The following is a 23,277-nucleotide window of genomic DNA, read 5'->3' as shown; positions in this document are numbered from 1 at the left end:
TTTGGAGATTCAGATCTGTTAAACTTTGAAAAAGTGCAGCTCACAGCTGCTGCTGACCAGCTGCCCAGCCTTCCTCCTGCAGCACGTTCAGTTGAGCAGTGTGAGCTGCCTGCTGCTGGGTGCTGTGCCATGCAGGGCTGTTCTCAGCTGGCGTCTCAAGGCATTCTGTACCTACTAAATGTCATACACAAAGCCAACATAATACAGCATTCTCGACAGAAGAGCTTTTATTTGAAACAATGGACTGGAAACAGCTGTGGCACAAGGTGCTTTCAGTTGTCACACAACACAGCCTGCCTGAGGGCAATTCCTGCCATCCACTGTAACCTTGTGAGACACCTCTGTTTCTATCAGTTTTCTGGCAGGATGCTCTGTGTGCTGCCTGCCGATGACTTTTGGCCAGACAGGCCAGCAAATCTGCACAGATTTGGCTTTCTTAATAACTGGAGCTCATGGCATGCAGGAGGTGTGCAGCAGCCTCTTTCGTTCCAGCTGATAAACCCAGAGACAAGGCAGCATCCTCACCCAGGTGAACACTTTCTCATGCCTACACCGAATTTCAATTTTGCTATCGAAACTAAAGACTCACATATGGCTGGAGCTGCTAGATGCATTAATTTCACGCTTCTGCTCCTGACACTTGAGAGGCACAGGATTTTGCTAAGCTGTTTAACTGTAACACATTTTTCAGCAGGCAGTATTTTACAAGCTATAGAAATGCCTAAAAAGGCTCGAGTGGACGCCAGCAGTCCCAAAAGCCTGAAGCACGCATGTATATGCTGAAAGTGGGACTACATTGAATTACGAGTTATAAATCATGAAATCAAGGTCCAAACCAGCACATGCTGCTGTGGTGTCTTTTTTTCCAAGTAATGAAATAAAGCTGTTAGCAATGGAGGATTGCATTAATGCAGAATGCAGATGAAGTTGACGCTACCAGGTATGGACTACGATCAGAACCCAGCAAGATAAACTCATGACTAGGGCACTTGTGTCGAGGACAGTCTTTGTGTGCAGGATGGATGTGAAGCCAGGACAATGCAAAGAGCGGAGCCTTTGATCCCATTACAGGACAAGCAAGACCAGATGCAGCAGTAAGACAGCAGCTTCATTTACCCAAACTGCTGTGAGAAGACAGATGCCCACTTGGCATCCATGTGGGGATAATCCATCCAGGGAAAGCCTGGCCTCCCCATACTGCTCCGCACTGACATTTACCCATCACCCACATTCCTCCAAAGCCAACACAACCAGAACCTCCACCTACATCTCTACAGTTCTTCTAACTGTGGAGGGGTGGACGGACAGCCCCCTCTGCCCAGCACATGGGGATGAGGAGCAGCTCTGGAGAAGCACTTTGAGGATCCCTGAGCACACCCTGCTGCTGAAGAAACGCCCCAGCTGGGCTGAGGATGGGCTCACCCCCCTTCTCTGTTCATTGCAACACAACCCCACGGCAAGGACAACGCAGCCAAAACAAAGCAGGGCAAAACACACCCAGTGAGAGGCCATAGCAGCCTGTTGGCAGTTGTTATTCAGTTAATTTTCTTTCACCTTTAATAACTGGATGTTTTATTGATTTTTCTTGCACTTGATTTGTTGCTGTTCTGAAGGTGTGTGTAATGGCTGTGCACCTATCTCACAGGGAAATCACTCAAAGAGGTAACAGGCTGCACGTGTACATGGACAATGACTTCCCATCAAGGAATGCTGTTTAGATGTTAATGTCTTTGCTGAAATGTTTCTTTCCTAAGTGATTCATGCTATTTCTCTCACTGCTTACACTGAGTGTATGCATTTTTGGCCGCCTTAACATTGTAGGGTTTAGAACTATGCCGTATCTTTAAAAATAATTTACAAAGATTGGCCATTTCCATGTAACAAAACAAAGAAGAGGCAATAAAGCTAAGCACTGGATTTTATTTTTCAGTTCCACTTTGCTTATAACTGAAGTGCCTGTATGTAAGGCTGATCCAAGGAAGCTTTATTATTCCTCCTAGCACAACGTCAAACACAAAGGCATCCTCTGGTGGCTGCGAGCATGCGGAGGTGCCTTCCATCACATCTGTCTCAACTGCCCTAAAACAGTGACCAACTCTGCTCCTCCCATGGTGGGGCACAGAACCCCTGTGGCTTGCATGCAGTGGCAGGCACAGCTTCTACCAACACCCATTGGCAAGTTACTCACTCATAAGTAAGAAGATCCATGGAGAGCATGGAGTGGACTTTAAAGAGAGAGACCAGCAGTTTCCGCAGTAGAAGGAAAGCTTAGCAATTGTGAGCTCCTTACACACATCTGCGAAAAAATATTCCAGTTGTCTCTGGCAAAGAATGTAGACATTTAGTATAAGAAAAAAGACTAAGCACACCAACGTTGGCCAGCCTGGCCTCACTGGCATTTTCTGTGACTAATAAGCGTTGCATGACTCAGGAAATGACCATCAGCAGCAGAGATTCAGTGCAGATCCTGGAACGATGTCACCCCAACAAGACCTGGAGCACAGGGCTGACCTCGCTCAGTGTGTTCATCCCTGCTGGATGGAGTCACTGACATACTAGGGGGGAAAAAACTGGTGTTGCAGCATTTCAGGCACCGAAAAGCCAACAGGACAGATTAGGCTGGAAAGCTGTTTTCTGTAAAACTCGTGCTCAAAAAACAGCTGAAAAAGTTCCATACTTTAAATGCTTAACTACCTCCAGTGTACGGCAGGAGCACAATGCCTCTCTGTGCAAACACTCCCTTGAAATAACAGACGGTAGGAGGCAAGCAAGATAAAACTGGGAACAGGGCTTGGGTGAGAACTGCCAGAAGTGTTTGCATTCCAGCTCCATGGCTAAAACCCAGACTGGCGGAATTAGTTGGCTGCCCAGCACTCGCCTGCCCTTGGGGAGATCTGCATGGCTCCGTCTCACTAAGGTTCAACCAATCGCTCTGTTGCCATCTTGTTCCTTGCTTTTACATTATTGTACACGTTGGAGAAAGCTACAGCTACATGTTACTGCAATTCTATATTGTGTGCTTTCAGAAAGTAATCACTCGGGTTAATCAAATTGCTCAAAACCATTGATTTAGTACAGTTGTCATCATTCTGTTAGTGCGAGACTTCCAGTATGGATTTCAGAAGGCAAAAGCAACCCTTGTTTCTGACCATGACCATAGGTTTAGTGTGCCAAAAAATATGTTTGAGATGTGTTATTTCTGAAAGAACACTGCAAGATGTTAGTCATGAGAAGCTTTGAGAGACTTTGTAAAACAACACAGATCTCAGTGCCCTCCTAACAAGAAATGTGGGTACGTCACACCGCACGCACACACATTTCTCCTGTTTCCTCCCCTAGTAAACTTCTTTCTTCAATCTCTGTTGGATGCAAAGGGGTACTTGGTTGCTTGCAAGCGAATAACCAGACTCTACATTTTTTTTTTTAGCTGTCCACTTTTCTTGTCAGATTACCCCATCTCCAGCTCGGCCTCAAGCACTTGCAGCAGCCGCACGGCTCAGAGGCGCTTGCTCCGGCTGCAGGTCGCGCACCGCAGGCTGCCCTTGTCCAGGCTGAAGGCTTTGCCACTCAGCAGCGTCTCGCACTCCAGGCAGGCGAAATGCTTCTTGTGCCAGGCCATCCCCTCTGCCCGCTGGAACTCCTCCGAGAAGATGATCTACGGGACAAACACAGCGCCGCTCATTTCCGCCATCCCACCGGGGCGGGCGGCCCCAGCAGCGGGACGGAGACACGGCGGGCTGGAGGAGGAGCAGGGCCAGGCTGCCGACACAGCATGGCACCCAGAGCGCCCCGGTCCAGCTGCTCACAGGCAGCGCAGCGCAGCCCGCCTGCCCGGCCCATACCTCGTCGCAGCCGGCGCAGCGCGGCCGCAGGCTCTCGCAGTAGTGACGCCCGCACCAGGCGGCCCCGCTCTTCCAGAAGTAGATGAGGTCGACGAGGGGCTCGGCGCAGCGGCAGCAGACGAAGCAGGCCGGGTGCCACAGCCGTGCGTAGCCGGCGCGCTCTGCGTACACCACTGGGCAGTCCTCCGGCACCGCCTGCTTGCAGGTCTCGCAGCGCTGCAACAGAGAGCGTAACACTGGTGCTTCTGCTGCTGCTTCTGCTGCAAAAACTGCAGCAGTGGCACTGCTGCCTGTGCTGCCTGGCTCTTTAGACACTACTGTTCATGGCATCTTTTTGATGCGTCGTTCCTATCCACCCATTTGGTAAGCTTGGCAAAACAAAACTGCGTGCAATGGCAAATGCTTTGCACTGCGAAATGGTCTGAAGGGAACGCCGTGCTCTGCTCGACATTCCGTATTGCAAAGGACAGGGGAAACAAAGCATGTAATCCTGCACTGCCCAGGCTGCTTTTGTCCTAGCTTTTGCTCTGTGAAGATAAATTTAAGAATGCCAAAGCCAAATTTCAGCTTGAAAAGCACAGCAAGCAGAAAGCAGTTTGCAGTGATGCTATAGAAACAGTGCAGTGAGGTGAAAGAGCAAGAAAACACTGAAGAGAAAGAGATGCGTGCAGCTCAAGGAAAGGACTGGAAAAAATGTCTCAATCCTGTGGTGGGGCTCAGTGACACTGACAGAATCACAGAGCACTCATGGCCAACAGGAGCAACATCTCCAACTGCATTGTCCTCTGTAAACATTTGGACAGTATTAAGCATGGATTGAGCACCAAATCTTAATTAAAAGTCATTATAAATGTGCATCTGCCAGCCCTCATCTGGAGCAGTGCTCACGGCCTTCCAGCCAAGTCCTTGGGCAAGTGAGCCTGGCACTGCCCACTGCCAGCTCCATAAATGCATGGCCTCAGGGGAAATCCCCCAGAACCGCCAACCTGTGCTAAAATCCAAATGTTATCTGAGAGAAAGTTAAGTCATACCACAGTGCCTAAAAATGTGTCGTGTCAAAGGCAGACACTATGCACAGAAAGAAGGAGCTTTGGTCTTTTCTAATTACCTCTTAACAAGTATGTCTCTACATAAGGCAGATGTCACTCTGCAGATTTCAGCAGTGCTCTCAATTTACAGCAGTCCAAGGAGGTGGACTGTGGTGACTGTCTGTGCCTGCAGGGTGACCCTATGGGTGGCTAACAAGCTCTGAAGCTCTGCTCTGGCAACCACGTCCAAGCCAGGCTGGCGGGCACTCACTTCAGCTCCCATTCAAGTCTAGGTAATCCAGCTCATGCTCTTAAACAGCACTGGGGCTTCATCCAGCACAGCCCTGATGGCAAGGTCAGGCCTTCTCCATCAAGCATCAGCAATGCTTTCATAAATAAAAGGTTCAGGGTTAAGCAGCTTGCCTGTCACACCGCCAAGTATGGGCTGAAAGTCCCATAAAGCTGATGCTGGTGCAGCCTTTCTGGGGTGGTTTCTTTATGAACTTTGTGCCTATCTGCAGAGAATCTTACCCACTGTATCTAGCCCCTTTTTGCTAGTTTCTACTATGAATGCTAAAAAGATCATTCTTTATATCTAGGGAGTTTTCTCCAGCTTGCATTTCCTTTCCCAGCAGCAGGCTGTGGCTCTGCTCTACCTACGCCCACCCCGCTGCTTTGCAGGGCAAGTATTCCTAGCATGCCACACATCTTGCTACTGCCACCTCCTCTGCTCAGTCTGGACTTTTGTGAACTGCCCCACGCAGCCCCATGATCAGTTCCACAGGGTGACAGGCATGTCCTGCTTTAGCAGCAAAACTGGAGCCGTGGAAAAGGCAGAACAAGAGGACACGTACCCAAGCCTGGAAGGGGATATGCCTGCTTCTAGTGCTCCATCAGCCCTTCTAAACACTCGCAAGAACTATGCAAGGGAGCAGATAAGCTTCCAGTGCGCTGCAGAAGCCATGCTCTCTCTGTTCCTCTACAAAACAAAAACAATCCCACTACAGGAAGTGACAGCCCACAGTGCAAAAGTGGGCTGGCCAAGTGTGATGTGCCGTACCTCGGCACGGGCAGACCACGAGGGAAGCACTCTGTGCTGAGCACAGATATGTCCCCACATCCCAACGCCTTCCCAGGCACCAGCCCCAAGCAGCAGCTCACTGCTCAGAGCACCCAGCCTCACTGCTGCCTTCCAGCAGCCTTCAGGCTCACCCAGCCCAGCCCCGCTTATCTTGCAGGATCTAGCAGGCAGAATAAACACAAGCAGCTTTCCAAGTCAGCTCAAATTTCTTGCCAAAAAGAACTACTAAAAGAAAAAAAAAAAAAAAAAAAAAACAACGAAAAACTAAAACCCCCACTTCTTTCTATTGCAAATTTTCACCATGCTTTTCTTGTATTCCTCTACCACTCTAAAGAAAAAGTGCCTCTTCAAATTTATGATGGGATTACATTTAAGCACTCACTTTACACCTCCATCATGTAGGAGAGGACTGAAGACTTTATTAGTGCTGCTGCCAGAGGTGCTGTCCAAGAACGCATCCCTCCCCCCCTCTGTTTTTCAGCCCTGCTCTCCCCCCTGGCTGCAGCTCCCACAAAACGAGTTCCTGCTCAGTTTTGCTGGCCTTAAATCTGCTGGAACAACGGCTATCTTGGGCCAATAGCTTAAGGATCTGATGTGTTTGTTTCCAACACGGTGGCTTACAACACCGGAGGACTTTGCAGTTCTGGGAGGGTAAAAGATATTTTGTGCTCGGTGGAAAGCATTCAGCTAATAGGACAGCCATATTGCTGTGGGGCCCCTCTCTGCAGCCCAGAAAAGTTCAAGAAGCCATGTGAGCTCAGATACCTTGCCCTCAGTGATTTACGTTGGCCCTGTTTGCTTTCCTTTACACACCATTTCAACACAGCTGGCCTGAACGTGCAACAGGAGGTTTAACTGCCCTAACTCAGGGACCACACAGACACCTGAGGAAACTCTCCGTTTATTTCTTGGTGCAGAGCTCAGTGCCTTCTCGGGTCATTCTCTTCTAAAGCCAGGGTGTTTTACACCCAGCCTTCATAAATCCATGGCTCAGGCAGACACCTTGATTTGAAATAGGTGAAATCAAGCTGCTGGAGCTGACTGAAAGCTTTGGTATTAAATAGGTGAGAGTCTGCGTCCTACTTTTAGTGGACTCACGGAAGAAACATGGCAAGCTGCTCCAGAATCAGGATCTCCAGCATATGCAGTTCAGCACCCCATTGCCCTCAGGCCCACCCCTAACCCAAAGGCACTCAGCTCTTCCCAAAAAGCCTTCCTCACTGCTCTGCAGAAGCACGTCTGCGAGTCCGGGATACACAGAGGAGCAAAGCATCCACCTCAAGCCAGGCCATGGCGGGCTGCCTCCTTGCTCTATGGGGCAGGTACCCTCCTCCTCCTCCTCCTCCTCCAACCTTGTGATATTCAACACAGATCTAAGTTACTACAGAAAGCTTCACTGTCTGTTATTTTCCTACGGCAGAACTTTTATCCCCATGCAGTTCTGTAAAATCTTCTGGAATTCCTTACTGTGGGACACAGTCCATTCCCTTTCCTTCAGCTGCATTAATTCCTGCACTGCAGATCACATTAAAAATGACGAGTGTTTTTCTAGAATGGGAAATAGCAGGTCTGCCTTTGGTACAGAAGGAAACCGCAGCACTCTGGAGCTTGCGGCAAGCTGAGCTGCACAACACATTGGTCAAAGAGTGGCTTCTGTGATTTTACTGCAATTCCATTTTCCAGCCAGTGCCTCAAGAAAAATAATGCTTTATTCTCTAAGGAGAATAACATCCAGTTATGTATTTTTTTAGAAGGACAGGCTTGTAGTCTAAATAAACCCTAATTGCTACGATGACTTTTATTAATGAGTGTAATGGAAACCTTCCTTGTTTTTTTTTTCTTTTTTAAAACTTGAAATTCTTTGTCCAAATCAATGCTTTATTGCAATACTGAAAAACTTTTACTGCATCACCGGACTCTGAAAGTCAGATATGTGTTAATAGGAAAGGACATAGCAGAGGAGAGACATTACCCAATATGGAATGAAAATGAAAACTGCTCTTAACATGTTACAATCTCAGTTTAGTGGTTGCTAGAAAAATCTTGCCTTAAAAACATTCAGATACCATTTCTCCAGCTCTACGTCCTCTGCTACAAGTTACCCTCAAGGGCCAGTACAAAGTATTTTCAGTGAGCACATGTTATGATAAGCACGTGTTCAGCAGTCACCATGGCCACTCAACTGCGCTTGGAGAATATAAATCTAGAAGGGCATTAGGGAATCTCAGTTGTTTCCTTGTGGAAACGTGTTTCTAAGGCCAGAGACATGTGTGCTTTGCACCAAGTCCTCCGGGCAATTGCAGCCTCCATGGTACCACCTCCGTGTTCACAGCAGTGTTCATGAGGCTGAGACACTGCCTCCTCTTGCTTGCATTCCTTCACTTGCACTGCTGCAGAGGCAGAGCCAAAAAAACTTGCTCACATGCTGTAACACACAGCTTCTCATCTTATTTACACCCCATCACCTGGGAACAGATCATGTTCAATCTTTCAGAGCTGCCAAGAATCCCAAGTGGAACTCGCTTGTTCTCACAGCAAAGGGGAGAAGAGGCCTTTGCCCACCTCGCTGGCTCACCAGGTATGAGCTGCCAAGGAGGACAGACAGCCCTTCCCTGCTGCCTGGATGGGTACAGGGGCACCCCAGGGCCTCTCAGTGCCACACCACAGACCTGGAGATGCCAACGAGCATCACCTGCTTCCATCACTATGAGTGGGAGCAGAGAAGCAAATGAGGCATGGGCAGCTCCCACAAGCACCTCTCTGGCACCCATTTCCCAGCTGTCCCCCCAGCAGCCCCCATCCCTCCAGGCAGGACTTACATAGAGCCCAGCGGTGGGCATGCTCTCCAGGGCCCCGTTGCTGGTCTCGGGGGGCTTTTCGGCCGCCGGGCCCGCATCCTTTGCCTTGCCCTCCTCCTTGGCATTGCCAGCCTGGCCCGGCAGAGCCACCTCCCCAACGCCCAGCGCCTCCGCCTTGTACTTCTTCACAAAGTCTTCCATCAGCTTCGCCTCACCCTCGGCCAGCCCGCGGCACTGGGACGGGTCGTGGTCGTGCACCGGGAGCTGCCGCACCAGCTGCCGCCGGCGGTAATGGGCACCGTCAGTGCCTGCCACCGGCTGCATCTCCTTGGGGATCAGCTCCATGTACTGCATGGCCTGCGAGGGTGAGAGGTGACAGTCAGCACGGACCCCCACCCTGCCACCCCTTTAGCTTCTGACGGGCACGTGGGCAAGGAGAAACCAAGTGCGCTCGGTGCAAGCAGTCACTTGAGCGACTGCCGCAGGGACCAGGGCTGAGGGACACATCACCCATGGAGGGGAACTCAGGAGGGCACCCCAACCCCCCTGGCGTGCACACAGGGCGATTTACGGGAAGAAATCCCTCTACAACTCCCATAAAGTCCTAAACAGGAAAGAGCAGCCAGATGGCTGTTGAGCCTGAATCTCCGAGGCCAGCACTACCAGACTGATTGTGCAATAAGGGGAAGGTGTTTTGCCACGGATGCCCTGCCATGCAGCACATGAATGCCAAGAAGCCATCCCCAATGTTCCATTTCCTACCCAGCTGGCCACTTGCCACTCCCATAATAGCAGTGTGAGCGGATCTTGGAGAGGCTCATCCTTGGAGAGGCTCACCCACATCTGCAGGAAGGGGCTCTGCCATTTACTTCTTGCTGGCCCCGTGCTTGAAGGGAAGGGAGTTTCCTACTCAAGGCATTTTTCCTATTGTAGTGTGAAGAGCAAATGGGCAGCCAGTTGGCTCTCTGCCACCGGGTCTTAACGACCAGCATCCAGCTGCATTAGATTTGTTTCTTACTTGGTCAGCATTTGAAAACTGAACTTTAAAGGAATGGAGAAGTGATTAACTATTCACTGTACACAGTCCAGCTCAATATGGCCTTTTAAATACAGAAACACAACTCTGAGCAGCTCATCACACTTGTGTAAACTTCAAAGTCAGCTTCCACTTTGTCTGCCTTCAGCCAAACAGCAATATTTCAGGGCAATATTTTCACTTGCAGCTCTACGACAGCACCAAATAAATGATTTAATGAAATCACATCTTCTTCCCCATGTCTTGGAGCATATGTTAACCTTTCTGCACGCTACATTAGACATCAAAACTCAGTCTGCTGTGATTCCATGCAGTGACAGGATGGATACCTAGAAGCCTGCTGGGGCAAAGTCACAGCCTTGTGGGAAATGGTGCTGCAGGGAGGAACTGGGTACAAAGCTGGACGATGCTGTGAAAGTGATCTGCTACCAAGATGGCTTTCACAGAAGTCAGAAGACCTAACAGGAACTACGGAAGCAAAGGACAAAAATTCACTTAAAGCTCATGCCAGGCCTCACACAGAGTGCCTCACAGAGTAAAGATACAGCCATTGACACCCGACAGTCGGAAAGAAACACAACCAAAACAATTATCTGCTGTATGATGAACTTTGAGACAGAGCCCACAGTGCAGCTGCTGGCACGGCTCAGCTGCAGCAAGAGCACCAGCAGAGAGCAGTGGTGTGGTGTAAGCCTAGTGGAACGAGACCAATCCACACAAATGGGCCAAGGCTACTGCACCCTCACAGCAGATCTGGGAGAGCAGAAAGTGCCAGAAGTGCATCTGAAGCACCTCACTGCACCCCAGTGCCAGGCTCTGAGCAACATCTCACACTGCTCCTAGAAGGGTCTGTGCACTGGGCAGCAGCTCCCCATATCTGTGCACACATTCATTGCAACTTCACGCTCTGGTCAAGGGGATGCCTACAGGTATAACTGCACATCTTAAAATGTGTCCAGAGAATAGACTAGGAAAATAACACCAAAAACTGAAGGGCAATAAAAAGCTGCTTCTTTTGCTACTATTGTGTTGTTTTTGTTTGTTTGTTTTGTTTTGTAACATTTTACTGCTGTTAAATGCTATTTTATGGTGCCCAGGTACATTTTGAGAAAGGCCATTTTAGCTTTTCACCACACACTCCTGCATTTTGGAGATATTTTAGGAAGTGCTTTATCCACTTTCCCCAAGGACCCCAAATATCTACCTCCTAACTTACCCAGGCACAGCTTGATGAAAATGTGCCCAAGCTTCCCCTGTTACTGGGCCATCCACTTCAAGACAGCATTATAGAAAAAAACACCCAAGTTTCCACTTTGCCATCAGAAGGAAATCACTGGAGTGAGTCAGTTACACACTAAAAGCTTTTTGGCCAAAGTCTCTTTAGAACTATCACAAGAATTGCTGACGTCCCAGTAATTTTCCCAAGTCTGTCAAGTTGATCATTAAACCAAAATTTATCAAGATTGTCTTCAAAGTTCCTGAGCACTGTTTATATGAACTAAAACTCTTCCCAATCTGTTTAGGCACAACTTCAGCCTTGAGAGACAAGAAGTGCCAGGGCACCATGAAGCACCTTCACTTTGAGCCTTCTCTGTTGCTGGCTCAGCGTTGCATCCTGCTGCTTGGAGCTGTGCACTGCAATGCAAACACACATCTGCAAGAGGGAACATCTGTGCTCAGTGTCACAAAAGTGGAAACAGTGCAACGGCAGCAGGGCTTGGGAACAGAGCAGCCCTGCCTGGGGTGCCAGGTGCTGCAGCACTGCCCTGCAGGCAGCTTTCAGCAGTGAAAATTCAATTCCTGATAAATGCAGGGCTGGGCAGAACGATTAATAAATCACATGCTAGGCTGGATAGGTGCCATCATTGTTCTCCCCATCCCTCAACAAGTTCCCTAATTCCCTCCGGGACCTATGGAAGGCAAACTTTGGTTAAACAAACATTCCTGCTGTGCTAACTCCAACCAACAAAAAAGCAAGAGGGAACTCCAGGCAGTAGCACTGCGACTGAACAGCTAGACAGTGAAATGAGCAGCAGCCCTGGCCCTGCACTAATGCCAGGGCTCTGCTCCTGGCAGCCCCAGAGCAGCCCTCCAGCTGTGCGCCCAGCAGGGCCCTCGCAGCAGGGTGAAGGCTGCTGGGCTTAGGAATAAATCACCAGTCTGTCACTTGGGTCTGCAGTTGCAATTTCACATTTGTTTCCCAATTCGTCTTCTAAAAAAAAAAATCTGGTTGCAATTGTAAGTAGCTTTAAACTATTTGCATAATTTGAAGAGCTGTCCACTAATGAGCATAATGTGTAATATTTCCAGTACCACAGCAATCAGACATCAAATGCTTTCCCCCTAAAAGCCCTCTCCTGCATTCCCTGTACCACCCAACCTTCAGGCTGGGTATTAGGAGCGATTTCTTCTCCCAAGAGCAGTCAGGCACTGACAGAGGCACTGGTACGGGCTGCCCAGGGAGGGGTGGTGTCACTGTCCTGGGGGTGTTCCAGAGCTGTGGGGATGTGACACAGAGAGACGCAGCCAGTGGGCATGGTGGGATGGGCTGGGGGTTTTAGATGCCTTCTCTGACCTTAATGATTCTGTGATTCTTCATGGCTGGCAGATGGAATCTCTCCTCAGCAATAGTTTTATAGGACATGGACGTTACCAAAGGAGCAAGTGTTCTTGTTGTAAAACATGTAACGACTTCTACTAGAAATGTAAGCTAGCCTATAAAAACCCAAAGGCAATACGTTCCTCTTTTCTACCTACTTTGGATATTTACACAGTTTTCCACAACACTAAGCATTACGAGCATGTTTGCCAAGCTTTGCTGTTCTTCCTGGCAACTGTGCTGCAGGGCCGAGCTGTGCCCTGCTGGAACCAGCTGCTGTTCCCTTACCAGCTTCTGGGTGAGCCCCGGTGGAGCCCACTCGTATGTGATGGTGTCGAAGGTGGGGTCTTTCCTCGACACGATGGGGTTGGTGATGATCATGCGGTTCCTCTTGTAGATGCGAACGCCGTCCCCTCCTTTCACACGAGCAGTGAGTGTGGCATACTTGGAGTCTGACAGCAGGCGGCCGATTTTCCTGTCGTCCTCCACATCTGAGCTCAGGCAGTGGTCCTCCTGGCTGCATTTGCACGACTTGCATATTTTCCTATGGGCGACAAGGGACATCATGCTTTTAATACGAGCATGGAGGCTGAAGGCTCAGCCACGGAGCCCCCGGCGCGTAGGAAGGTTTAAAGGCACGCTGGGGTGTGACATCAGCCAAAAGGCCTTCCTGGCAGAATTGCTCGGGACCTGGCATTGAGCTAGTTGCAATGGCTATAAACCAAAGAGAAGCCTGTAGGAGCATTCTCTGCTGGCCAGCATTTCTATCAAGTTTTGAAAAGACTGACTCTGATACAAGCCCAGGGTCTTGTATTCCAGTATTCCAGCAGGGTCCTGGAACAAGCAGGGTTGATTCATAACAGCAGCTAATTGCATCCATAAAAATAAAACTAAAGGTAAACTTTTAAGAGTAGGAGCAGTGAAGGAAGGGGGATGGAAGGTGGTCCCCACTCAGTGCTCACCCAGGCAAGGCACTGTGGCCCTCCCTCACCTTCTGGCAGCACTCAGAGCTCCGTGCTTTCTGTGCACTCAAGGCCAGTGACATGGCAGGACATGAAGGGACGCATTCAGGGACAGGGCCCACCGCAGCAGACATTACCTCCAGGAATGTGGCTCAAAGCCCATGCAGGTCCCTCTGCAGCGCAAACACGGCACCCCTCGTCCTGACTGCGGCTGGCTCACGGACATCTGGAACAGAGCAGGACATCCATGGGGAAAGGTTTGCTTCTTGATCCTTGGCATTCTCAGGGATAAAGTGTTTTTCCTTAAACTGATGGAAGGGCAGCACCTGTTGCAGCACGAGGGAGCAGCGCTGAGATGCACGGTGCTGAGAAACCAGCGGGGCTGAGCAAGCTGCACCAAGGAACTCCCTGTGCCCCTTGTATCTTACACAGCACCTCATAGCAGAGAACAAGCCACAAGGTGCTTGTCCTCAGCAGCACACTCTGGTACCCCACTGCTCGGGGGCACTTTCAAATGCCAGATTCCTTTAAGGCTGGCTCAGTGCTACCCTGCCCTTGTTGGTGCCTGCTCCCACACACCAAGTTTCTGTACACAGTCTTTATTCCAGAAGTGCTGGTGTGTGCTAGGCGCATATGTTTGTGTACACATGTGGAGTCCCTCAACACACAGCTGAGGTTGCAGAGCTTTCCAAGGCTTAAGAAGGGCAATGCCTGCCTGGCAGACCTTAATTCAGCCCATGTTGTGACTCCCCTCTGTTTCACCACCCAGCACCTGCTGTGTCCCCCCAGCCCAGCTCCTCCCTCAGTGCCCACCACATCCCTCTGCCCCAGGCAGCAGCACTGGCACTCTGCTGGGTGCTCCCCATCCTGACAGGTTTCTTCCAACACTTGAGAAGCCCAGTAATGCTAATCAGGATGAAAGGTTTAAGAGCAGACGGTTCTAGAAACTGCAGGACACTGCCTTGCTGACATTATGGCAATCCACAAAAACACATTTCTAAATGTTCTAACATGCACTTGGGTGTATGCACACGCATCCCCCTGCCTCCGACATCCAGAAAACAAAATGCTTTTGGATGGTCAGTTCAGAGCCAGCTCCCAAGAACTGGCATTATGGTTCCGGCACAGACCACGTCACATCTTGTCAGTTCTGGAACGGTGCTAGATATGAACCAACTTATTTCTTTTCTTTCCTTTTTTTTTTTAATTTAAATAATCCCTTATCTTAATGAGTCACACAGAAGCTGAGTACAGACAAGGGACCATGACTGTTTGTTTATTCAAAATGCAAACATCTGGATTAAATAAACTCCTCTGGAAAAGTCTCATTAAATAGCCCACGTGGAGAAGCACAGCAGCTTTGTCAGCAGCAGGAGCTGTGGAGCACCCAGGGGGACAGCCCAAGGCTTCGCATCGCCTCCATTGATGCAATGCCCTCACCAAGACCTGATCACACACCTTTCCCACCAGGATCTCCACATCTCTTTGGAAACCTCTGCTTGCAGGTGTCCATAGCAGGACTCCACAGAGCACCGCCCTTCAGTGTGTGTGCAAGCCACCAGTGTACAGCTGTATGGGAACTGTTGAGTCACGGCCTGACCCACTGACTGAGCACCTGAGGAAGGACTGACAGCCCTGGGAGCACAGGTGCAGGCAATGCAGCGGTGCAACCAGAGGGCTGCAGCCTGGCTGCACCTCTCCTAGACCCCATTTAAGGGCTGACTGCCACTGGGGGAGAATCTCATTCTGGAGATCCCTTCTTTTGGAGTTTTCTACTACAAGCCTGGAACACAGGTGAGCATTTCATTTTTGATCGTCTTTTTTCACCACAACGACCTCTCTAGCTATAAACCTGTAAAAACCATCCTAGCCGCACCACTCTTAGAACTCTATGTTTGTTAGTTGTACAACGGCCATGGGAAAGTGCATGGGATAAATGCTATGAAAACTCAGCAGCTCCCAGGAGCTGCCCTGGCAGCACCTCCCCTTGTGGGACCTCAAGGCACAGGAACATCTCCATCTGAAGGACTGCGTGGCTCTTTCTCCCTTAGCAGTGAGAGGAGTTTCCATCTTTGTGCAGTGATAACAGGAGCCCGTGTCTGCTTTGCTGGCTGCCTGGTCAGCAGCACTTCCTGCCCAGATATGGAGCTTCATCTCACAGCTCAGCTCTAGCTCCTCAAATATGCATAAAAGGAGATTTCTTCTTTAAAACAGAGAGGGAAGAAAAAAAAAAAGAAGGGATGGAAACCCCACCAAACCCAGTAAGAATGTGAAATAAGACGACTGTCTTAGACTGTGCCAGTGTCCAAACCCATTGGGGAACAGCAGCGTTAAAAAAGATGCATGAGTTTAAGATATGAAGAGTTTGAAGGCTTTTGTAATGCCTTTAGAAAATGTCTGTGTCAACAAACTGCTTGGAAGAAATGCAAATTCTGCTCCCCGTGACCAGATATACCATGCATTTTAAGACTTCTATTTTGGCTTTTTGTGTCTTATAGCATTCTTGCTACTAAGGAAAAGCAAGTCAGGGCAGAGGAAATTCTTAGGCGGTGAAATGATAGGAAATTGAGGCCATTCTACCCACAAAAACATCTCTGAACAATTTCAGGAATACGCCAGCCTCTTGGTCAGTGCAATACTGTGGCTCATTACAGTGGCTAAAGAGAAGTCCATTCTAGACACTAGTCAGTTTGCTCAATTTTTGGAAAAATAGAGAACCCACAGTGACAAATGTCAATGTGGGAAAAAAAAAATCATTCTTTTTGGTTTAGACTTGACTATTTTGGAAAGGAACAGTGGGCTTCCAGGATGGCCAGACAGACCCTGGTTAGAAGCCATGAGCTGCCAAGATTCCACCAGCCCTGCTCAGCTTTCAGCTCAGCTGAGATTTCTGAAGACCTTTCCTGGTGTCTCACCACCCTCTGAGCGCTCCAGCACACCTTGGCTATCGTTCCCTTGGGTCTACTGAAGTTAATTGTTTGTTGCCAGGGGCCATACTCAATGGCACGCAGAGGAAGAGCTGTTTTCACATCCAGATGACTTGAGAACCCTTTTAAATAGGCTTCTTTCTACTCTTTTCACAACAGTGATTCTAAGTGCCAAACATTTTGTACATCTGAGAAGAGGAGACTCCAGACTAAGCTTGGTAAGCATCTCCCAGGCAGCGTTCCTCTCGTAGAAACCATGCCATCCCCAGGCCAGCGCTGCAGGGAATCACACCAAGCTTCTGGATCACTGGGAGGCCAACATGGAGCGCCCAGGGCAGGGTGCACACAGCAGCTGCCACAGGCAGAGACATTCAGAAATGCCCCCTCCCTTCCACAGCTGCGCCTCCAGTGCACAAATCTTCCCACTGCTCTGTGGGGTTGGCTCAATACGGATGCAGAACCCTGTGCACATATCCAGCCTGAAGCTGCAGCAATGAACAGCTTACCAGCAAACGCATCACATCAGCAGTTGGGATGAGGGCTCCTGCAGCCAGTGATGAACAGACTGACAGGACTTCATGGCATGGAAAAACATCTTGGGACATACTGAACACAGAAGGACGGGGCAGCTCTAGCTCCCAGGATGCTCATTCCATGAGATGCAACTGCTTTATGGGAACGGTAGGAGAAATTTAATATTAATACCAACTTGAACAGAGCTTACAAGAAGGGCAGCATGGGAAAGCTAACACCCTATAGCTGTTTTTGCACAGAGGTGATTTATCTCATGTCACTACAGGATCAGGAAGCTCTTAACGTCTGTAACACAGATTAACCAAGTGCTTTCCTTTAAGGGCTTTGAGACTGAGATAAGAGGGAACAGAGCAGGATCAGCAGACCGGTATCCAACCCATCACAGCATGAGCTGAGGGGATGCTGACCAGGCTCTGCACTGCTCACAGCCTGCTCCCCTCCCAGGCAGGGGCATCCACCTTCACATGGTGAAGGATTTCTTACTGACAGCACGTAAGAGTAATGCAATTGTGACCCTGGCACTGGCTCAGCTTTCCTGCTTTTATTTTGCTATCAGACTAGGCTGCTCTGTACACTATCTCTTTGGCTATGCTTAGGTAAGGCACGGGGTCAAGAGAGCTGATAAATTCCTCTTGACACCTAGCAAAAGTACATGTTGTGGGACTGGGCTGAGTGTCTCCCAAGAAAGGTGAAAACAGGAAAGCTGAGCCAGCTCCAGCTGCAAAATCAGTCACTGTAACAAGAACACAATGAGATCCTTATCTGAGCAGGGATACTTTGACCACACTCCCCTGGAAGTCTTCCCTCAACATGTCCACCAGAACTTTGGTCTAATCACAAAACCAGCCTGCAGTCGGTGGGTCTCTGCTGCCAGGTAACAGCAATAGAAGGAGAGGTGATGGCTTCAAACAGCACCGGGGGGGCACACGGTGCATTAGAAATAATTTCTACTCCAAAGAGTGGCCAGGCGCTGGCATGGGCTGCCCAGGGGTGTTCCAGGAACATGGAGATGTGGCACTGAGGGATGTGGGCAGAGCACCTCCAACACCACAGAGGTGATGCGGGCTCCCCAGCGTGCCCCAACCCTACAGCCCCCAGCCCAGCAGAGCCCTCTGGGTGGGCTCCTCCACTGCAACCATGTTTGAGGATTGAGAAGTGAAACTGTGAGAAAGGTTCTCCATCAAGGGAAACGGGTACCATATTCACAATGGGTGGGAGCGGCTCACTTGGCAGAACTGATTCATTTCTGGGATGGGGATGGATAACAATTAATTTATTGTCAGTATTTGACTGTAAAACTAAGCTTGTGTAATAGGGAAGCAAGTCAGGCTTCCTTAAAGGAAGTCCAGCAGCTGGAGAGTGTGAACACCCGTGCAGATGGAATTAACTTGTGCAAGCAGAAGCAACTGCCCTTACAAGTGCATTAATACACACACATTGCTATAATAACTTCGACTTAGAAGAATCAGAACAGCATAGGATAGTTTCATTTTCTCATTTTCACAGATGAAAAATGTTTATTATAGCCATGATCTAAAAGCAATTTGTATCCCTTCCAGATTAAGCACAGTTATCTGAATTACCATGCTCATAAGAAAACAAATTGCTTACACACAGACTCTCTTTTGCCTCAAATTCTCTCCAGAGGGTTTGAGGATGAGTTAGGATCATCTAGAATACTGGAGGCATTAACTGATGTTACACTTTGCAGAGTAAGAAGCCTGTTGCCTGTTATTTCAGCAGCACAGAGACTGGGGAAAGGCACCAGTATCTGAGGAGACTATTTCCATGGAGCTGCTCAGCCTGCAGCGTGTCAGAGATAACCAAGCAGAGCCTCCGCAGACATCCTGCTCGTCCAAGAGCAAATAGTTGGCAGCATTCCTCTCCACACCAACAGTGTGCGAACTAATGATAAGAGAAGGGAGGGCTTAAAGAAAATAAGTTGAATAGATTTTTCCACAACCAAGACAGTGCTTCAGACTTTTGGACTAAACTGGAAAACCAAGAGCTGCAAGTAGGTGTGTGGAATGGGAGGAACCCAGCTGGGATGCCAGGTCGCAGGAGCACACAGCCGCTGTGCTTCATTCAGCTCAGCCCTCTGCCCTGCAGTCCTGCAGATGACCAGCTGCTTTCCTAGGACAGGTTATTTCCCAATTACGTGCTACCAGGAATAATTTGCCAAAAGCTGTGCAAAAGCTGATCCCAAGGGAGCAGAGCCCCTTTCTTGGAAGGGGAGGCCTGCAGAACCCCAGCATTGAGGCTGCCAACAGATGTGTACAACAGCACTAGGTGAGCACGCTGCGTACTGGTACCAGCCAGCCGTCCCAGTGCTGGAGCTTCTCTTACCCAGGGCTGTGATGCAGTGCACACATCCCCATGCCCTGCACACATCCCCGTGCCCTGCACACATCCCCACACACTTCGACTTGCACAGCCCTGACTTACACGTACGCCCTCCAGCACACACACTTCTGCTGTTCATCAGTGCTCATTTCCATCCCACGGGGATCACCCACTTCCTCAGGAAAAAGGAAGGGCCTTTCCTGTTCCTTGCTCCTGACTGGTTCTGAATAGTTATTGCTGAGCAGGTTTGTGATGCTGCGCCCAGCAAGCCAGGCCTTAGCAATTTATGATGCCTCAACTCAAAGCTTCCACTGATCTCAGTTGCATGGCCAGAGGCACAGGGCAGGTCTGCCGAGCCGTGGGGGACTGCAGAGCTGTGGTGAGGTGGTGCATGCATGGAAGCCAGGCTGGAACCAGCAGGAAGCAGCTCTCCTTTTCTAAAGCCTGGAAATCACTTCCTTGAGATCTTTCAGCTCATTCTGGAAACTTCTCCTGAATGGCTGAAATACAATATTTCTTTCACATTTGAAAAAACAAAAATCTCAGCCTGAACAAATACTCCAGACTCTCCCTCCCTGCAGGATGAGAAGGATTTAGTAACTTGTAAATTGTACTTTATGGGTTTAGATTTAGCCCTGAGTCCAAGTCCCAAAATAAGCTCTTTAACCCATGTCCTGCTTTATGATTTCATATCTATAAATACTTGCTCAGAGCTAAGCAGGTTTCTGCATTAAGATCAACATCTGCTCCTCCAAGACAGCTGCATTTCCTCTGGTTCCAGCACTACTGCGTTGGCTACCTGGAGTGGGGATCTCAGCACACACACAGCCTTACAGAGGGCATGGGGGGCAGGCCATCACCATCCATCACCCTGCACCACCTGTAACTGCTGTGCCCACACAGAGCCCAGCAGCTCCTCGGCCAAGGGCAGCCTGACACAGAAGGTGCTGCTTCTCATAACAAAGCCCTGAATTCCTGATAACAGAGAGCAGCACCATGAAGCAAGACAGAGTCTCGCACGCATAAATAGCTTTGCAGCCCAATTGTTAAGAGTTGCAAGGTCCAGCAGCAAGGCTGAACTGCTTGCTCAGTTGCTGACAGTACTTGCACAAGAGAGCACGTGCACATGTAGATGACTAATGTGACTGCATTGCACACACAGTGGCTGCAGTGTTTACTACCACTGTCACTGCACGCCCCAATTACTTGCAAGTGGCTTTGGATAGAACAGATTTCACAGATGTGCACTGCAGAAGGCTCCTTCCAAACACAGCTTCTGCTAGGAGAGCTCACTGTCCGATAGCAGTCCTGACCACGGCACTGCAGGGCATGAACTGTACAGTGGGGAACACAGCTGTGGGTGAAGCCTAGATGTGTCCACCTTCATCATGGGATACAGCTTATGAAGCAATAATGAAGGAATCTGAGTCTGCAATAGCCTGCAGTTGCTAAAAAGCCCCACATTTGGGGCTTAAAGGGCTGATTTCTAAACCCTACCAGCATTCTCACGCACCTCTGCAGATACATGCAGGATTCACACGCCCCAGTGCTGCACCACCCACCCGTGGACAGTCCCACAGCACAGCAGGGCCTCCCTTCTGCCATTCCTCTGCTTTGGGTGCTTGCAGAAGTCCGTGCTAAAGAACTGAAGAAGTAAAATGCTAAAGAACCAAGAGTTATATTAACTGAGTAAACTTTACTTTGGCTTTGAACAGTGCTTTTAGCTTAGAGGGTTATTTTCTTCTCCTGAAAAAGCCCGACTGAACGCAGTGAGAACAGTACACAAATCCCGGTGCCTTCTGCGGCCGCACTCCAGCTGAGCCGGCTCCAGGACGGCACAAGGTGCCAGCCATCACACTTTATCTTTGTTTCAAGTTTTAACTCTCCATTTAGAATTCAATCTAAACAACCCCTGTGCCAAGCAGAATGCCGTCCTGCTCATGCTGTTTTAATTTCCTCAGAAAGAATCCCATAATGCGCTAGGCAAGACATCAACGATAATTAAACCCAACAGTGATTGAAAATCAAATTTTCAGGGCCCTGCAACAAGCCCTAATGAGTTCCAGACCTGCCTTCCCGGCCTGCTCAGACCGGCTGCACGGTGCTGCCAAGCCAAATTAAAATCTGACAGTATTGCACCCTGTGCCCAGAAAAATTGCCCTTCTCATGATTCAGGAAATTAAACAGCCGTCTGCCACGAAGACACCCATTTGTCTTTGGGCGTATTATTCAGACGGATCCTGGCTCAGTGTTTTCTCTTGTTTTCGCTGTGCCATTCCATTTCCCGTTCGAAGCGCACAGCAGTGGGGATGGTTCCCCTACCGTGCCTGCAGCCCAGGTGAGCAGGGGCAGGCAGCACCGTGCAGACAGACACAGGGACATGCAGCTCTGTGCTGCCATGTCCTGAGCAGGCACAGCCTGCACACACCATCACTCCCTGTCCAGATTCAAGTGAGGTGACAGCTGAAAGTGCCCCCTTGTCCTTCATCTGAGGGGAGCTAACGCCAAGCCATGTGTTCTGGAAGGACTGGCACGCAGAAGCCTTTCATTGGGTATTTCAAGCCCTCTGAGCTACCACTGCACAGCCACATGGCTCCGGCCCCTCAGGGATCGTACTCAAAGCTCCCGGCCGACATGCCCAGCACAGACAGCTCTGTCCCACAGCGTTGCTGCTACATGGCACAGCATCTCGCCTGCTGCTCTCACCCTCTCCCCAGCCCAAGGCTGAGCCCCGAGCAGGGCAGGGGCAGAGCTGGTGCTTGATGCCAACCAACACGCAGCCCCAGACACAGCACTGCAGCCCACAGTTGGAGCTGGGACTGACAAAGAAGCATTTCCTGTTGAGCGCTGTCTCGCTTAGCACCTGGTAAGAGCCTGCCTCCTACAGTGCCCCAGGTACAAGGCTGCAGCAAACCGCGCTGCCACGCTGACAGGTATTGCGCTGCAGGACGTGGGATGGCACCAGAGAAGGCCCTCACCAAGCGCTCCCTGTGCCCGCAGGGCAGGATCACTGCACCGGCGGGCAGCAGGAGCTGCAGACGGACCCCTCCTCTCAGGTCAGGAGAGGCTCCCCCGGCAGCCCCGCGCCGCCCCGCACAGCCGGACACGGCGATCCAGCAGCGCTGGGGGTTCCGCTCACCTCCCGGCGGTGCGGCCACAAAAAGGCACCGCACCCCTCGAGCTCGCAGGAGCCGCGGCTCCCCGGCAGCCCATTTTCCGCAGCGCTCCTCGCCGTTAAAGTCCCTTCCGCGCAGTTTCACACCACGCCAACGGAGGGCGGACACTCGGGTTCATCTGCTCATCCCACAGCACCGCGGCAGAGGTGCGGGAGTTCTCAGGTGGCCGTCAGCCCCGACGGCCCGAGCGAGGGCAGCCGGCAGCGCCCGGGGGTCGCGGTCTCCGACGTCGGGAAGGCGCTCAGCCGCGCACCACGAGCAGCCGCCGCTCCGGTAGAGCCGCCCCGGAGCGCTCTCGGACCGAAGGGCACGAACCGCCCTTCCACGGAACTTAGAAACAAAGGGGAGCGAGTCCACCGACCGGCCGCAGGGAACGCTCCCGGTGAGGAGCGCAGGCACCCGAGCGCCGAGCCCCGTCCTCGGCGGGACCCCGCCGGCATTCAGAACGCTGCTGCAGCCCCTGCCCGCAGCGATCCGCCGGCGCGGCGGGCACCCGCACGGCACCGCGAGCACAGCCCGAGCGCGGCCGGAACGGGACGCAGTGCCGGAAAGGCGCCCATCCCCGCGCCCCGCACGCACCTTCTGCACGCCGGGACTCAGCTCCATCCCGCGCACCGCCCGCAGCCCGCCGGTCCCGCACCGCACCGCCCGCCGCCTTTCATTGGCGGCCCCCGCGGCCCCGAACGGCCCTCGGCCAATCCGCCGCCGGCAAGAAACTTTTCCGTCCAATGGCGTGGGAGGGGGCGGGGCCTGGCGGGGAGCGCCGGGTTGCGCGGGGTCCGCGCTGCCTCGAGTCCGCGGAGCGCGGCGAAGGGGCGCCTCAGGTCAGCGGCGGGCGCGGCGTCCGGCAGGCGGATGCGGGGTATTTTTAGCAGAAAACGGCGTCTGAAGGCACGGCTCTCTTGGCATTGCAACGCGTTCCGAGCGACCAAACGTGCCTCTGCGTGCTGG

The 23,277-nt window shown here is 50.9% G+C and overlaps 1 protein-coding gene across 2 annotated transcripts; it reads right to left on the bottom strand.

Annotated features, from left to right (window-relative positions):
• Positions 1–209: 209 nt before the first annotated feature.
• LMCD1 (LIM and cysteine rich domains 1) lies at positions 210–23,041 on the bottom strand. Of its 2 annotated transcripts, none has more exons than XM_048957540.1 (6): positions 22,906–23,041; positions 13,484–13,572; positions 12,673–12,928; positions 8,771–9,106; positions 3,843–4,058; positions 210–3,655 (listed from the first exon to the last, which is right to left on the bottom strand). In XM_048957540.1, exons 1-6 carry the CDS (start codon positions 22,930–22,932, stop codon positions 3,497–3,499), a joined length of 1,083 nt encoding a protein of 360 aa, XP_048813497.1. In that variant the 5' UTR covers positions 22,933–23,041; the 3' UTR covers positions 210–3,496. The 2 variants fall into 2 exon arrangements, with proteins under 2 accessions (XP_048813497.1, XP_048813498.1); XM_048957541.1 differs by lacking the exon at positions 22,906–23,041 and adding an exon at positions 22,290–22,893.
• Positions 23,042–23,277: the final 236 nt, after the last annotated feature.

Source organism: Lagopus muta, chromosome 11, assembly GCF_023343835.1.
Source record: "Lagopus muta isolate bLagMut1 chromosome 11, bLagMut1 primary, whole genome shotgun sequence".
Lineage (NCBI taxonomy): Eukaryota > Metazoa > Chordata > Aves > Galliformes > Phasianidae > Lagopus > Lagopus muta.
This window is presented reverse-complemented; position numbering and strand designations above follow the sequence as displayed.